Raw genomic sequence first — 17,081 nt, forward strand, 5'->3', positions numbered from 1 at the left:
GCACACAGGTACACACGTTCACACCATGGATTGTGAGTTGTGTCTGTATCGTTCTAAAGTGGAAATTGGTCCAGACATTGTTGCATAGTTTAATTCTAGGTCAGTTAGTGGCTGACCCCCAGTAATGTCAGCCTGCATTGTTTTACCACAGACATAAACATGATTTCAAATTGTGCTGATCGCAACCTTACTGTAAATATGGTGATATTCTGTCTCTTAATAAATTCGAATCCGCAGGTTTGTTTGTTTATTAAATCCAGTCTTATCGTCATCCTGTCTTCTGGGTGTGCTATGTAAGATTTGATGACCACAGGTCAGGTGATAAAGTGAATATTGAATGGGCTCTACAGAGATCAGATGAAAGAATTCAAAATTGACTGGTAGTAAATTGAAACCTGTGATTACCTGTGTCCTCATTTGTAAACTAAATGCAGTATATGTGTGTTTTGGACTGTTTCTCAGACAAAACATGTCATTTGAAGATATCCTGCTCTGCAAAACATATTTTCTTTCTCAAAACAAATTAATTAATTTGGAAAATATAAAGTAAAATCTGCAGATGCATAAATAATGGAGAAACTAAGAAGTCCAAACAGATCATTACTTCCCACCCTCTCATACAAGAAGAGCTGTTAAAAGTGTACCCCAATGTAGGGAGGCAGGATTCCACAACTTTTGGCACCAGGTGCAAAAAAGATGGATAACATCTCTTCCAGTGGAGATAAAAAAAGTGTAACACAATGCTAAAATATGACTGGACTACATATTGGTTTAGTTGGATTTAGGCAAAGTCCTCTGCTTTGTAGACACCTGCACCCACCCCAATCTTCTTTTTGGAAACCTCTCTGTTTCTAAGGGTGCATGCCAATAATACTTTGACATCAGAATTTACAAGTTTACAAGTTTCACAGTCATAAATTTCAAATGGACCAACCTTTAACTTAAAATTAAAGGTTCATGTCAGGTTCACTAAGTGTAAGCACGTATCAAAGCAGGGTTTTTGAATTGCAAAATCAGATGAACCTGAGCAACCCCAGCTTCTTAAGAAATAAGTCATAACCACATTCATGTCCATTGTTGTTTTGTGGCCGACTGTCTCCCAGTGAAATATGGGTGTATGTTGTTTGTATTGTCTATGAAAACTGTGAAAAAAGACATATGTCTTACTGCTTGGCGACATGCAGTGGAAGTAGTTAACAAGGCACCATGGCATACTAATTAGAGCTTTCAGACATTGTCAGAAGGCAGGTTGGGTTGATGGATGCTTCCCAAAACCAAGAACTTGCAAACAGGACACCAGGATTTGAGTCCAGTGCGAGACAACTGTTAATGTTGATATCTTGAATATTGATGTTTATTTTTAAGACACACTACAAGACAGATTTTTTTACTAAATCAAACATCTCTATTTAGTTACTCTAACCTCACCTACTGTACCCCTGATGTTTCTGTGCCCAACCCTAACCAAACTGCTGTATTTGCACATTTTAAATCTCATGTATTTCAGTGTTTAGAGCCTAATAGTGTAAAACTGGCACTATTTTGGCTACAATGTAATGAACAGTGCCATTTAATAGTCTGATATCAAAACAGATTTTGGTTCATAGATGTTCATCCATGTATGTGCAGATGCTATGTCAACAAGTAATTCATTGATTCGTGTAACAGGGGAGCAACAAACAACTTCTTTGGGAAATAAAGTTGAAGTAATTACTGGTCTGCGAACACTTGTTTGTATGGACAAAACATAATATATACAGCTCTTGCTAAAAACAAGGTTCTAGAACTGGTATTGTTGCGGTAACTTGGGTGGAACACGGTCAACTCAGGTGTGATGTTATTCACAGCTCTGATGCAATGAACCATAAATACAAGGTGACAGCATTCACTGCAGCTGCTACATGTCACCTCATGGTATGTTGAATAAACAACTTCAAATTTTGCAGGAGGACAATCTCAAAACTAGATGCACCACAGAAATCCAAAATTAGATACATTCAACTTTATTGTCGTTACACATGTACAAATACAAGTCAATGGGATGCAGTTTAGTATCTAAGGAGAAGTACAATAAGCATTGCAAAATACACAGTCTATACAGTAAATAGCCACTAATATCGACATAATGTACATTTGGTAGTACTATGGGCATAATATACAGTTGGAAGTACTATGGATAAAAAATATACAGATGGAGGTACTATGGACAAAATATACAGATGGAGTACAATGATCAAAATATACATATGTTTTAGTCCGGAGGCTCCTGAAGCACCTCTAAGAGGGCAGGAGGTTAAACAGTGTATGGAAGGGTGAGAGGAGTCCTTGAGAATGCTGCAGGCTAGGCACAAGCAGCGTTTCCTCAGGACGTCCTCAATGGCTGGAAGTGGAGTCCCAGTAATGTATTAGCCAGTTTTTACCACCCAGTGCAGTGCTGGTGATCTTCTTGACAAAGCTGGAGCTGTTAGTTGTCCAGGACAGGACCTCTGAGCGTGGGTCCCTAGATACTTGAAGCTAGCGACACATATAACAGCCATGTCGATGGGGTCATGAGTGCCTCCAGTCTCCATTTTAAAGTGTACAATGAGCTCCTTAGTCTTGGTGGAGTTAAGGAGGAGGTTATTGTCCTCTATGTTACTGTTACTGCAGTATAGATATTGGTGGGGGTCCAGTGTGGGTGGCCGGCTGTCCTTCAGGTGTGCCAGGACTAGTCGCTCAAAGCACTTCATAACAATGGGGGTGAGTGCTACAGGGTAGTCGTTCAGGCACTTCGGGGAGGAGGGTTTTGGCAGTGGTACAATGGAGGTGGATCCTAAGCATGAAGGCACAGCTGCTTGGGTGAGAAACAGGTTGAAAATGTCTGTAAAAACCTCAGCACATCCCCTGAGCATGTGTCCAGGGCCTTGCATGCGTTGATCCTTCTCAGTGCAGCATAGACATCTGTGGAGGTGAGTGTGGGGGGCTGGTGGTCTGAGTGGTCTTGGTTGGTCTTGGTTGTTTTCTCCTTGTTGTCCCAGTCGAAGTGATTTAGCTCATAGAGGAAGGAGCTGTCATGATAGAATTGCTGGGCGTGTAGACGATAAGGGCCTAGATGCTCTGCCAGATATGCCAGGGGTCAGAGTTAGAGAAGTGCTCATCTGCCTTCAGCTTGTAGCAGTGCTTGGCCCTTTTGATGCCTCTCCTCAAGTTTGCTTTGGATTTACCGTAGGCCTTTGCATCACCTGATGTGAAGGCAGTGTCACGAGCCTTCAGCGGGAGCCGCACCTCCTCGTTCATTCATGGCTTCTGATTAGGTTGCATGGTGATCTGTTTCTGTCTTGTGACACTGTCAGTAGTGGCGTTGATATAGTTCAGCACAGAGAAGGTATACTGTAGATGTTACTGTCCGTATGAGACCGTATGTGAGTCAAACATACTCCAGTCTGTGTGTTGAAACCTGTCTTGAAGTGTGGAGTCAGTCCCCACCTGTCACACTTTAATCTTCTTCATTAATGGCTTCACACATTAGATGAGCAGTGAGTGGTTGGTTATGAGAAAAGAGATGGTTTTACTGTCCCAGATAGGGGAGGGGGGGCTCGGGGTGTAAGCTCTAAGTATGTTTGTATAAACATGGTCCATTTTTGGAATCCAGTCAGCAGGAACTTTTATTTGTATAGCAACTATCTAGATCAACTGGCACAAAGTGCTAAACATTAAAATTAATAAAGATAATGAACAAAAACACAAGTGCAAACAGAAAATAAAATATATTTATGTATACTGTAAATAATATATATTTTTAAAATGATATGATCAGTCAGTACTCTACAAAGGGTCTACACAGTGCATATGGGTCTTGAGCAGTTTTAAAAAAAAAAATTCCACTAGGAGAGTTTAGCGGGCACACGCTCAAAAGTTTATTTTACTTTAGAGTCTAGAGTGAGGAACAACTTGTAAGTTTTAAAATAAGATCTCTAATGCACTCAGGTGCCTGATCATATAGGAACCTGGAAATGATTGCAAGAATCTTGAATTGCATCCTGAATTTTATTAGAAGCCAGTGGATCAGGATCAGTGTTGAATGTTCACTCTCTGTGAACTGTGAAGCTTAGCGGCCTCATTCTAGAACATTTCTAAATCCTCCAGAGATCTTTTACCAAGACAGATAGAGAGGAAACTACAATAATCTAGATGGAACATGGTAAGAACATTTATAATGAATTCTCTGGAGGTCAGAGAATTACTAAGGTTTGCCACCTTCTAATAAAATAATGGCATTTAGCCTTTTATTTCGACACACGATTATTGTATCCACTTTAATTCTTTGCTCCTTTCTTTCTGTCTTCCAGTTGCCCTGTTCCCAGTGGAGCATAATGGAACGGCTGTGGTTTTCTGTGCTGTTGCTGGCAGCAGCATGCAGAGGACAGCCGTGTCCGAAACGCTGTATGTGCCAAAGCCTTTCTCCATCGCTCGCTATCCTCTGCTCCAAAACCGGTTTGCTGTTTGTTCCTGCTGCCATTGACCGACGCACTGTGGAGCTTCGGCTTCAAGAGAACTTCATCACGGGTAACAAACCTGCCAGTCTGTTCTGTATCCATTCATTTGAACACATCGATGTAATTTAACTGATTCATTGGAAGCAGTGTGTTAGTCACAAAGTACTCCATTTATTTCACTCCCTTGTTTGTCGCCCGGTGGGTATGCATAGACTGGTTGTTTACTTAACAAAATGACTGGTTGTTTGTTCTGCAGCATACTGTGTGTACCTTATTTTTTTATTGATATTCATATTTTTTTGTTTTGTGGTTGAGTGTAGCAAATATCCATCATGAGTCACCTCCCCCTTCTTAAAGAGTTCTTTTTTAGACTTTGAAACATACTTATTTTTAAGAACTGAAGTGTTGCTTTATCCTTTTTTATTTTAATCTCAATTCCTAATAGCTCCCACCAAAGGCAGCCACCTAATCTTCTCAGGCTTGACTAAAAATGAATCCTATTCTATAGTTCACTAAAACAAAAGACAAAAGCTAAAGACCCACTGCCTTCATGGGGTCCGGAAAGGTAATTTTGATGCATTGGTGACAATATTATAGAGCTGTAGTTATTTACGTCTAAAGTAATCTTAGTTTACTACTGCACTGTGCACATTTAAAGATTCATAACATGTTGGGCAATACCAGATTCCCTCTGCTGTCAATAGAGGTCCTTAGAGTATTTTATTTTACAGAGATAAAAAGCATACAGTATTTGGTATCCTGGGGTCAAGGGTCTGAATGTTATATAGTAAAACAAATCTGGCTGTACGTGACTTAGTTGATGTGATCCGTCCTTGTCTTTATTCTGTTCTCCTATAGCTGTGCGAAAAAAGGACTTTGCAAACATGACCGGCCTGCTACACCTGACCCTGTCCAGAAACACCATCAGTCAGATCCTCCCCTCAGCTTTCAGTGACCTGCGACGACTGAGAGCACTCCACCTAGACTCTAATAGATTAACTGTGATCAAGGTAAGCTTGATGGATGGGTCACTGGATAGATTAATGATGGTGAATAGGAATGAAGTGATTAGCTGGATAGATGACTGGAGAACTATAATAAAAAAAAACCTCAGATCCTAAAAGCCAGACATCTAAAGTTGGACTGGTCAATATTCTCACATCATTTTCACTGTTTCACCAACTAGGATGATCATTTCAAAGGCCTGACCAACCTTCGTCACCTGATCCTGGCCAACAATCAGCTCCACTCCATATCTCCTCATGCTTTTGATGACTTCCTGTCCACACTGGAGGATCTAGACCTAAGTTACAACAACCTTGCAGAGGTGCCCTGGGAAACGATTGGGCGTCTAACCAACGTTAACACTCTAAACATGGATCATAACCTCATAGAAAATGTCCCACACGGGGTATTCACAAACCTACATAAACTTGCTAGGTAAATGGAACAATGGAGTAAAGGATGGTAGAATCTGTGTGTAGGATGGTCTTAATAAGTTTGTTAAATAGTCCTGTTTCCCCCTCGTCTCATCACCTGACGTTCTCCTCTTTCCCTGTCTTTTCACAGGCTAGACATGACTTCTAACAAGCTGAAAAAAATTCCCCCAGACCCACTGTTCTTGAGAATCCCAGTTTATGCCAAATCCAAAGGGTCTCCCCTTTCGTCTCTGGTGTTGAGTTTTGGTGGCAATCCTCTTCACTGTAACTGTGAACTTCTGTGGCTGAGGAGACTAACGAGAGAAGACGACCTGGAGACATGCGCCTCTCCCCCGGACCTCAGCGCCAAGTATTTCTGGACAATACCGGAAGAGGTGTTTTCATCTTTCATTTATGTCAGGGAGAAAACTAATAAAGACGTTGTCAAATAACTTTGGTTCCATGACACGGTTTTAATAATGAAACTAATTTATCACAGACCTAATTTGACCTTATCTGTTGTGCCCTTCAGGAGTTTATTTGTGATCCACCAGTTCTGACACGTAAGTCACCTCTCACCGTGGCTATGGAGGGCCACCCTGCCAGCCTAAAGTGCAAAGCAAATGGTGACCCAGAACCTGAAGTCCACTGGATCAGCCCAGAAGGGCGACTCATATCTAATGGCTCCAGGTATTAATTAGCTCCTACACTCCAATTTGATGTACACTAACCTAATTTGTACCTAGGCCTATAGACTGTACAGTCTTTTGAAATTAAAAAGTTGCAATTGCAATGGGATACATCCACTGAAAGTACTGTTACATATTTAAAAGTGTCAGAACCCTGGCAACCCAGTTGGCAGATGCATGTGAGGGGTTATTTAAATACTGCATCCTGTACAGCTCTAGCTCAGTGCTATGATCCAATGTGCACCTAAGTCATAAAGACAGTGTGTGTCTGACATGATTGTTGTTTTGGCTGTAGTAGTAGGGCGTAGGCACATGACTCGCGTGGGCCTGAAACAGGATTAGAAGGTTGTTTTTTCAGGTCAAAATTTGAATCTCCTCACCCATGACACCTTTCTCTCATTTCCATCTCTTAACCTTGTTGGCACACTTGTCAGATATGTGGGTTTGGATGTATCACAAAGGCCTACACCATCAGATATAAAACCATTGAGAATATTAAAACAAAGTCAAAAACCCTTTAATTCTTTCCCTTTGATTGTGTTTATCAGTTTGCATATATTTTGATCAGAAAAGGCTGGTTTTGGAATATTAATCAGTTTTGTATTTTTAACAAGTACCATTTTAGGTACTGAAAGCTAACTAACTCATTAGCTTGGAACTCATTGCAGTATGTCACAATATAAGTTATTGTATATTTTAGTTTAAATGGATGTTAGTGGGGGAACTTGGCTTCAGCATCAGGTGCTGAACCAGCAAAGTGCAGGCGTGAGGTAATGGGTTGATAAGGAGAACACTGATTGTAAATTGGCTCTTGTTTGGGTGACAAAGCAGGGGAGTTTACACAAATGCTTGGTGTGAAACAGAAGGGAAGTTCCTCTTGAAATAGTAAGTTGCATATGAATAAATGGAGAGTTACTTGTCCTATAACTGCAGCTCTAAATCCAAGTTGCAGTTCAACACAAATAGAATAGTTACCAGCAGATGTTATTCAGTATTTACGAATCATTTCAGTAATATATTAATTGTTTGTTTGAACTGATTCATTTATTTCCATTTGTTTCAGAACTTTAGTTTTCCCTAACGGAAGCCTGGAAATCAATGTAACATCTCTGAAGGATTTGGGAAACTTCACCTGCATTGCCTCCAATGCAGCAGGTGAATCCACAGGAAGGGTGGAGCTAGTTGTCACGGCAATGCCCCATCTGGCGAACAGTACAAGCCGTAGTCGGGACCAGTCATCTGAACCTGCCCCCTCTGACATCCTAACCTCCTCTAAGGTTGCACTGCCAAACAATGAGACAAGGGGGATCGATCGGAGGGTCTCTTTGGTGGAACTGACAGGAAACTCTGCCCTCATTAGATGGAGCAGTCAAACACCGATCTCTGGAGTCAGAATGTTCCAGGTTCAGTACAACAGTTCTGGGGATGACACACTGGTTTACAGGTCTGTCTTCATCTATGCTGTCACATTATCTATCCCTCTGCATGTTTCAATTTTCTGTCCATAATACAATATTTAATGGGGTTGATATTCCTGTGTGTGTTCATATGACTGTGGTTGCAAGTGTGGATGTGTGTTAATTATTCTACAGACATCAGCTCCCGTTGTGAGGTTGAGAGCAGATGATAGATGATACAAGGAGAGATTAGCCAGTCATCCAGTCGTAAAAGCATAATCAACTGAAATGATAAAGACATCTGTAGTGGAACAGAACTATTCATGGAGGAAAGCCTGGGCCAAATGTGTGGACTGTAGCTGCTTGTGCTGTGCATTTTCCTGTGTACTTTTAACGGCCTACATTTGATAATATGTTTTATGGCGTTTAGTTTGATTAAGACTTAATACAGTAGACACTGTCATTGTTTTGTCAGATATTAATCTAACTGATACTTTCACTATGGTTACTGCCAAACCTCTGCAACCTTTAGTGGTAAAAGATTTAAGGTAGAAACAGAAAGTGTCTCATTTAACAAATTACTGAAAAAAAACAGGTATGATTTCTGATTTGTGTGCACATCATGGTGCCACACCTGCAACAAACTGTCCTCACATGTCTAAATAAGGGGAGAATGAATGTCTATAGAATTTAAATGGATGGAAAGAACATGGCATGGTACAGCATTATGGAAATTCTTCTTGATAGTGGTTTGATTACAGGCATAGAATTCTAATAATGTTATCATTGAAATGAGCCTCATTTAATGCACAGAATTTGAATAGATAGAAAGGTCATTCTGTGGTAAATCATATTAATCGCAGAACTTTGTGAACAATGTCATTTACAGCACGGTCATTTCAGACTTTTGTGGACCTGCTCATAAGGTTCAGAGAACTTAGATAAATGGCCCAAATGGTTTTTGTTTTCTTGTTTTCTTGCATCACATCTCTTCATGATGTTCGTTCTCATAAGAACAGCAGCTAAATATTTACTGACAGAATAGGCAGGATGGATGAGGTCTGACATTCCAGAGGAATAGATAAAACCATTATGGAACACGTTGGCATGTGGTAATTGTCTTGATTTGCATTTGGGTACTGTATGACAGATCATTCAGCCTTTGACCATTTTAAAGCACACACTTATTTTTTTTTTCGCTTTGCAACTAGATATGTCAAAGTGTCTTTTATTTGAACATACTTTAGGTTTTTCTGTGCTGCTGGATGTTTATGTGCATGTCAAAAGGCAACTTTTTACTGTGCAATCCTTCTCATCCAGTCTGTGGCTTCTTTTATAAAGCCGTTAAAGCTGTAAGAGTTGAGAGAATGATAGAGAACTTGTATATGTGCCAGTTAAATTCTCTTTTAAATCTTATGCACACACTTGGAAAACCGTCCACGTTTTCTTTTTTCAAAAGGACTGGAAACATCATTGGGCCCATTTCTCGGAAATCCTGGGAAAACCCTGTTTATTTTCAGTTCTGAGGAGTTTTCATGTCATGTGTTGTCATGGCAACCAGTTGGGAGAATCTCCTATATTTTGTAATGAAAGACAGGTGGTTTCAATACGATCGCAGAAGAATACTGAGATCTCCCTTTTATTTAATTGTTTCAGATGTGTCAAATATATTACTCTGGCTTCTGTGATTACAGAACGAAATCATAAATATATTCAATACATGCTATAACGTATATTCCAATTTAGCTCAACTGTTAAATGTATATTTGGGGAACACTAGATCATCAGACACTTTTATTTTTTTAAAGGTTGACATTTGTCAGAGATGGAAATAGTGCTCTCTACTGAAAAGTGATTATTAAGATATATCAAGGCTGCAGAGGACAGTTGTTTATCCAGACAGTTCAGCTAACTATTGGATAAAAGCAGCTTCTTTCAATTCTAAACATGGCAACCATTTTCCTGCATAGCAACTGTCTATCTGCACCTGCCATTTCCACGCAGATTGGAACTGGTTGTGGGCATAGTGGCTCTACAGGTACAAAATACAGTTCTTACTAGTCATGCATAGGTGTGTGTGTGTGTGTGTGTGTGTGTGTGTGTGTGTGTGTGTGTGTGCGCGTGTGTGTGTATTTGTGTGGGTAGCTATGACTTTTAACTTCAAATTTTCAAACTGATTGTATGGATGCTTACAGAACTAATTAAACATTAAATCTTCATGGAATTCTTAGGTAATCGAAGAAGAGCTTAATTTGTTTGTATTCATTTATTTTGGGTCCTTTATCTTAAGTGTTTAACTAGAAAAACATATGGTTCCTTTTATTGTGAAGGAGCCATATAGAATAAAATGGTCAGTATGTCAAAATGGTTAGTATGTACTGTAATCATTCATCAAAAATACCTCTGCAAAACTAAGGGCATATATATAGTTGTTGTTTGTAAAATGGAACTAACTAAATTTACTGAGCCATGTTTTCATCCAGGTTGTGGAGCATGAAATCAAATTGTGGTTGCAAATATTTCTGACAGTCTTCTTTATTCAAATAACGTGGTTGTTGCAGTGTAAACTGATAGAGCAGTTTCTTTGCTTTTGTATCTGCTGAAAGGGTGTTCGTTGGACATCAACAGGGCAGCTCTCACACATGTTAATGATGAATTCAATAATAATTTGAATTGGAGAACCTGCAGCAACAGACATCCATCAACTGGCTTCATTCACAACAGGCTTAAAATGGATACACACACAAAAAGTCGAGTCTTTGCATGTTGGTTGATGATTTTAAAGGCTGACTTCCCATTCGGTTAACTGGAATCTCTTTTCACAAGCATTTACCAAAACATTTTCTATAGACAGTTTTCAAATCCAGGAACCAGCATTGTTTGTATTTAAAATCAAATAAGCATCGATGTAAAGTTTAAACGTACACATAACCACAATATACTTTTGAACATTCAATGAAAAAGCAATTGGGAGGCAAAAACAAAACTAAATAAGCAACAGTATCTGCTTTAAATAGCTCACCAGTTAGATTCATAAACCATGGCTTAACAGCAACATATTTAACAGTCTCACAATTCATCTTAATATCAAGCAGCACAGGCTGCATAATAACGGGCAGCTGTTGGGAAGCTCACAGATACTGTAGCTCAGAAAGACTGCTGGTTACTTTCTACTGTTTCAGTAAAAAGAACATGTTATCTCCTTATTTACCATTTAAATAACCATTTAACTGCTTAAAACCCGTATAAGCCTAACAGGCTTTGACAGTAACAAACTGTAGGCTACAATAGCACCATCTCTGTTCTGAGTAAAAGAAAGAAAGGCCAAGAGCATGTCTGTGTGCATGTGTGTAAAGTTCCTCTCTTCTATCTTTCTTTGGTCAATATCCATTAGAAGGGGTGAGGCACAGTGCTATGAGGAGAGATGAGGTGGGTGAGGAGAAAATAGGAGAGTACTGAGAGGACAGGATATAAGAGGTCATTTGAGCAGAATACATTACATAGCTCTGAGTTTGTAACATCTGTCACATTATTTTTTTAAAAGAGCATATCTTTAAACTGAAACATTAAGATAATTTTGAGGCATGAGACAGCAATAATTGAGATCAAAAATTAAACACAGTCTACATTGGATGCAAAATGAAAAACACCAAAAAATATATACTTTATATCTGTTGAAAAAATAAGCATGCTAGTCATTTTCCACACGGTATTTTACCCAAATAAGAAAACCTGTAATTCATTCCCTGCTGTTTTAGCCGCAAAGCCGGCAGTTTAAATTTACTGCATAATACAATTCCTGATTTTATTTTTCCCCACTGGGTCACTAACTCCAGATCTTGCAATCTATACACTGCCCTTGGTGTCCTTTTTATTTAAGTCTGACTTAAGCAGGGAGCTCTATTTAGAACCATTTCCATTTGGAAAGATCACCAATACACTGAGCTTTTCTGAAGAGTTTAGCACATATATAGGTCTCTGTGATGCAGTCTCCAAACCCCCTAGCTACTTACGATCAATGCCATTATAGCACCATGTGTGCGTAAGTGTGTACAGTATGTACCATTAGATAGCTGTGTATTAGTTAACCTTGCACGTGAGACACGCTCTTCAACACCCTCCACCCTGGCTAATATAATCAATGCCTTTTCAAATGTGTGTGTATGCACACGTGATGGATCAGCTGGTTGATATGCACTGGCCGAAAAACCCAGTGTGATTTTCAGAGACATCTGACCTCTGCTGGAGAGACAAGTGTCTGTCCCCAGAGTCGTGAGTTTTTTAAAAGTTTTTTAAATTAAGATGTTGCTGTCTGCAGCCGGCTTCTGAATGTCTACTCACTTTTGCAATAATCTAGCGAGTAAAATGTGGTTCGAGTTTATTTTTAGGGAAATGCAGCATCTGGTTAAAGTTACAGAATGTAACATTCTTCAAATAATTTTTGTAGAAGTATTCCCCAAAGCTTAGTGTGGAGAGTTCTTTAATGTCAGACTCATATCTACTTCTAACATTTTGGAGAATTGTTGTGATTCCTGCTGGATTTGGAGGTTTGAGTGCAAACTTATATTGCAAAGTGGAGATTTATGGATGGGAGAAATGTAACTTTTGTTTGTTTGTTTGTTTAGAGTTTTATTTTTTAAAGTATTATTTTAATTATGAGACTCGTTTGTTATAATAACAATTCATCAATGATACTTCCTTACCATAATCATTTACATTATAATTGGCAGACACAGGGCAAGTTAGGCCGGATAAGATGTTCTTTCTTATTACTTTTTGCAGGCAAAGTTGCAGGGAAATTCTGTCTTCAACAGTTTTTTTAATATTGGGAGTGAGCAGATTTTGGTAACTTGTTTCACCATTGTAGGGCTTCCAAAATTCCAAAAATAAATTTGTAAACAATTAAACTGATATTTTTACTTATGTTAAAATCCCCAGCCATTGATTGTTTAAGCATTGATGTTACATGTAAGGCATTAAGTCACATTGCAGTCATTTAAGGGTCATTACTCATAAAAGAAGATGTTAATTGATTTGAAACCACTTTAAAGGTTTCGGATTTCGGATCTCAGCTGTTCTGAAAGGACCAACTTGTAAAGAGCTTTCTGAGATTTGATAGTAATGACCCCCACCCACTCAGCTTTTCACTAGGACCGAGTTACTGTAGAAAGATGCAGTGGAGATCAGCTGATGAACTTTTATGTGATAGCATTATTAATTTGCTATATTACGTATGTTATGGTCTAGGTCAGACTCAGCTATCACAAAGTGAACTTAATAAATCCTCTTAGATAAAAAGTAGCAAAGCATTTTTTAATTATACAACATTGTGGTTGATGTGGAATTGATGTTAGTTTATACATTTTACTACCTGAATCAATGAGATAAATCTACACAGACGGGTTTCTTCCCAGCTTGGTGCCTCATTATTAAGCTTCTCGTTTTATCTGTTTGCTCCTCACATTTCCTTCCTTGATTACTTGCCTCTTCTAAACTCTGTTATCTCGTATTATCCCCGCTAATCCTCCATGGCATTTTCTTCTTCTGTGTGGATTTTAAAAAATGCCTAATTGTTATTTAATGTGTCTCTTAATGAATTGGTCCTTTCAGTAAAGACAGACTTGGGTTAAGTCTTGATTTCAGGGTTACAGTTAGAAGTAGGTTTTGATTAGGGTGTGTATTCTTCTGGGACAAGCATGAGCATGGTATTAAAATTGTGATCTATAATCAGATTGAGGTCATTTTGATCAATGGCTGAGATTTCACAGCAGGCTTCAACACATTATCCACCCAAACAAACTGGCATCAGCTTGGCTCACATTCTGGCTGAGCAGGGTAAACCCCATCCAGAACTGTATTTGCCTAAAACTACACTTCTTGTTTCAGGATGATATATAGGTTTCTGTCAAACAATCAGAGGTGATATATTAATGGATGTTCACATTTGGTCATCATGTGATCTTATTTTCCCATTTTTGCCTACGTTTGACAACCTTCATCCTCTCAGTGCAAATGTCAGCTGCTTGTACTGATATTGGATCTCTACAGTGTGAGTTTTAACCATTACATGACACCGAAGGAACATTGCTACTGTGCCTGTGGTGATGCTTAATGACGATCAGAGGATCTGCAGTCTCAGGACCTTTCTCAGAACTAATTTTAGAAAAAAACTTGAAAGAAAAAGTGAATCTGGCCCAGTGTTTATTTTACTCAAACTGCCAACTTAAACAATAGATGATGTGAGTGTGTCAGTAATAAAAACGTATATTAATAGATGCTTTATATGAAGTTAATACAGTAACTGTAACATACATTCTGTAGACATGTGTCCATTTTTTCTAGCCTTTAGTGCAAATAATTGGCACATCTTAAGGAGGGAAAAAGCAAAGTTGCTATAAGATTTGTTGTGAATGTAGTGAAGACCTTATCACCTATCACATGTAGTGTGTAACCCACATGTGTCATATTCAGCACTAAGCATGGACTCTTTTCACAAAATGAGCTAACAGCAACATGCTATTTTCATGGCATAGACTACTCACTACAGGAAGCATTAGAATCCGATGTGGGAGCATCATTGCCTTTACAGATGCATTATCTGATGCCATTGATACCTCTGGCCAATTCTTTATTCAGATGATATGTACTCTCATTGACATTAGCAAATGTAAATGCTAATTTCATTCTCTTTATCACAATTCTTCATTCATGTCTTTTTTGTCTGACTCACTGATCAGACCTGCTTTAGATCCAAAAGGCAAAGCTTTGTTTCCCCAAATCTATAAAAAAATAGATAGGTATTGTTAATTTTTAATCTTCTGAAATACCCTCTGTTCTATTTTGAATGAATCTAACAGACATTGTTAATTCAGTATGAAATGTTGAAACCCATTAAAGAACCTGGTATGACATTAATAGTGAATTTGTCAAGCATCATTAAACTGAAATATGAATGAACTCAAGTTCACAAGTAATGTTTCTGTGTGATTTGTGTAAATGTGAATATGAATGTCGGTGGGTGGTAAGAGGATATTTAGGAGTAATAGTGGAGCAGGTGGTTGTACTGTAGCATCTGGAGCAAAGTTGGGTGGGCTGATGTGTGCCTGCATGATGTGTGCTGTATGTGTAATGCAGGTTATACAGAGAGTAGTATGCAGTCTTCTATGCATTCTATGAAAGCTTGCTCATGTGTGTCATGCATCTTTCGATTCTTACTGTGTTTATTGTACAGATACAGACTGTGGAACAGTGTGGAATCACGTTCAACTCAATCATGTTCCCGGCTTACTTTGCCTGTAATTTGTCATTATACTGTCTGTATTTGTTTACTACTGTCCTTGAAAGCTATACACAACCAACTACCAGAAGCATATTATTTTGTAGCATACTCCCCAGCTGTGCAGTGCTGGTCCAAGCCCGATAGAAATAGGGGAGGGCTGTGTCAGGAAGGACATCCACCGTAAAAACTGTGCCAAATCAACATGCGGACAATGATCCACTGTGGCGACCCTGAACTCACGGGATAAGCTAAAAGGACAACAAAAAAAATTTTAAAAAAAATTGAAAATCTCTTATTGCTTTGAAAAGACTGTTACTGAGAAATCTTATTTATATAACTAGTTGTTAATCTAGCCCTAGGTTTCGCCTTTATCTAATATTCATCTTTTAATCATAAACATAAATGTCCTAAGCGTAGAGCAAAAACAAATGAATTAGCCATTCCAAAACTTGGGAGAGCAGCTTTGTAGAAACAGTAAAGAGGGAGAGTCATTTACAAAAAATGTTGGAGTTTTCACTGTATTTCCCAATTTACCTGCTGGATGACTGCTTAACCAACCATAAAGGTATAATGACAAATGACTGTTCACACCTGCACATGCTCACACACATGCACACCTACACCCATGAAGGTAGTAGGCTACCTGCTGTATTTTCACCAATTAAATGCACAACTAATGATTCATATCAGAGAGGTTAGGTTTAAAGACACAGAAGACATGGTGTCGTCTCCTCTTATTCACCGGTGCAGACTCTCTCTCTCGTAGTTTTTTATATAAGCTTTTAAATATATTTCTTATCCCTAATTTTATATCCCAGAGTTCCCTCCTTGTCCCTGTGTTTTTGCTGCAACATTCTAATTCTTTCCTTAATTCCATTACGTTACCACTTCTTCCATGCTCTGTTTTTATGTCCTTTCACTATTCTGACCTTTTTGTTTAAATTTTTTTTTACATCTTCGACCTTTGTTGTGCTCGTTTACTTGCAGTTTTTTATTCCCTGTTTCCTCCTCCCTCCATCACTTCCTTTCTCTGCCTCACTTTCCTTTGCTTTACCATTTATTTGCAGAGCTCAGCAGAATGCAAGTGAGTGTCTGACCCACAATCCCTTCGTTTGGCATCTTGTTGCCATTTTCATCATTGTCCCAAATCAATGATTAATTATCCTGTGACACGCCCCAAACCCACTAACCTTCCTCCAGTACTCTTCCTTCTCCCTCATCATCCATCTATTACCCCCTTTCCTCAGATCATCATGGATGGAGGGAAAAGTAATTACAGTAGATACATGACATACAGGGAGAGAGGGGCAGTAAGGGAATGGGAGTGGGAGAAAATTACTAAATGAAAGGAGAAGACACGGCAGGAAGGAAGAGAAGAGAGGATGAAAGGAAGAAGCAGTGGGATAGAAGAGGAGACTGTGGGGCAGGAGGAGGAGCAGCAGAGCAAAGAGAAACTGGAGAGGATGAGAGAAAAGGGGAAGAGGGGATTTGGACGGTAAGTAGGGATAAGAGATGCGAGCCAGTAGATGGATTGCATCCCACAACGTTCAATGAAATATGAGTAAACAAACTATTCATTAATGATTGAGTTTCCTTCATGTGCTTGCACAAGCTTAATATTCAAGCATGGTTGATTTGTCTTTTAAGCTGCCTTGTGTTTAATGCTGACTTCCACCAGTGGGAAGTCATGAGAGACTGTGCCATCTTAGCAAAGTTCATATCAAAATACTGTTCATTTATGAATCAGATTCCTCACATCTTTCATTTTGGTGCACGCCACTAACAAAAAATAATGACGAAGGTTCTTAACACTATTTTCAGTT

General features: G+C 38.9%; 1 protein-coding gene across 7 annotated transcripts in view; it reads left to right on the plus strand.

Annotated features, from left to right (window-relative positions):
- The window catches only part of zgc:172282 (leucine-rich repeat and fibronectin type III domain-containing protein 1-like protein), a 157,986-nt gene that overhangs the window by 80,143 nt on the left and 60,762 nt on the right, over window positions 1–17,081 (plus strand). For all 7 annotated transcript variants that reach the window (XM_067508339.1, XM_067508340.1, XM_067508342.1 and 4 more), the window contains 6 exons: window positions 4,329–4,545; window positions 5,334–5,485; window positions 5,662–5,915; window positions 6,045–6,288; window positions 6,426–6,583; window positions 7,646–8,026. In XM_067508339.1, coding sequence (XP_067364440.1) covers window positions 4,353–4,545; window positions 5,334–5,485; window positions 5,662–5,915; window positions 6,045–6,288; window positions 6,426–6,583; window positions 7,646–8,026 — 1,382 coding nt within the window. In that variant the 5' untranslated portion in view covers window positions 4,329–4,352. The remainder of the gene's footprint in view (window positions 1–4,328; window positions 4,546–5,333; window positions 5,486–5,661; window positions 5,916–6,044; window positions 6,289–6,425; window positions 6,584–7,645; window positions 8,027–17,081) is intronic.

This window comes from Channa argus, chromosome 6, assembly GCF_033026475.1.
Source record: "Channa argus isolate prfri chromosome 6, Channa argus male v1.0, whole genome shotgun sequence".
NCBI lineage: Eukaryota > Metazoa > Chordata > Actinopteri > Anabantiformes > Channidae > Channa > Channa argus.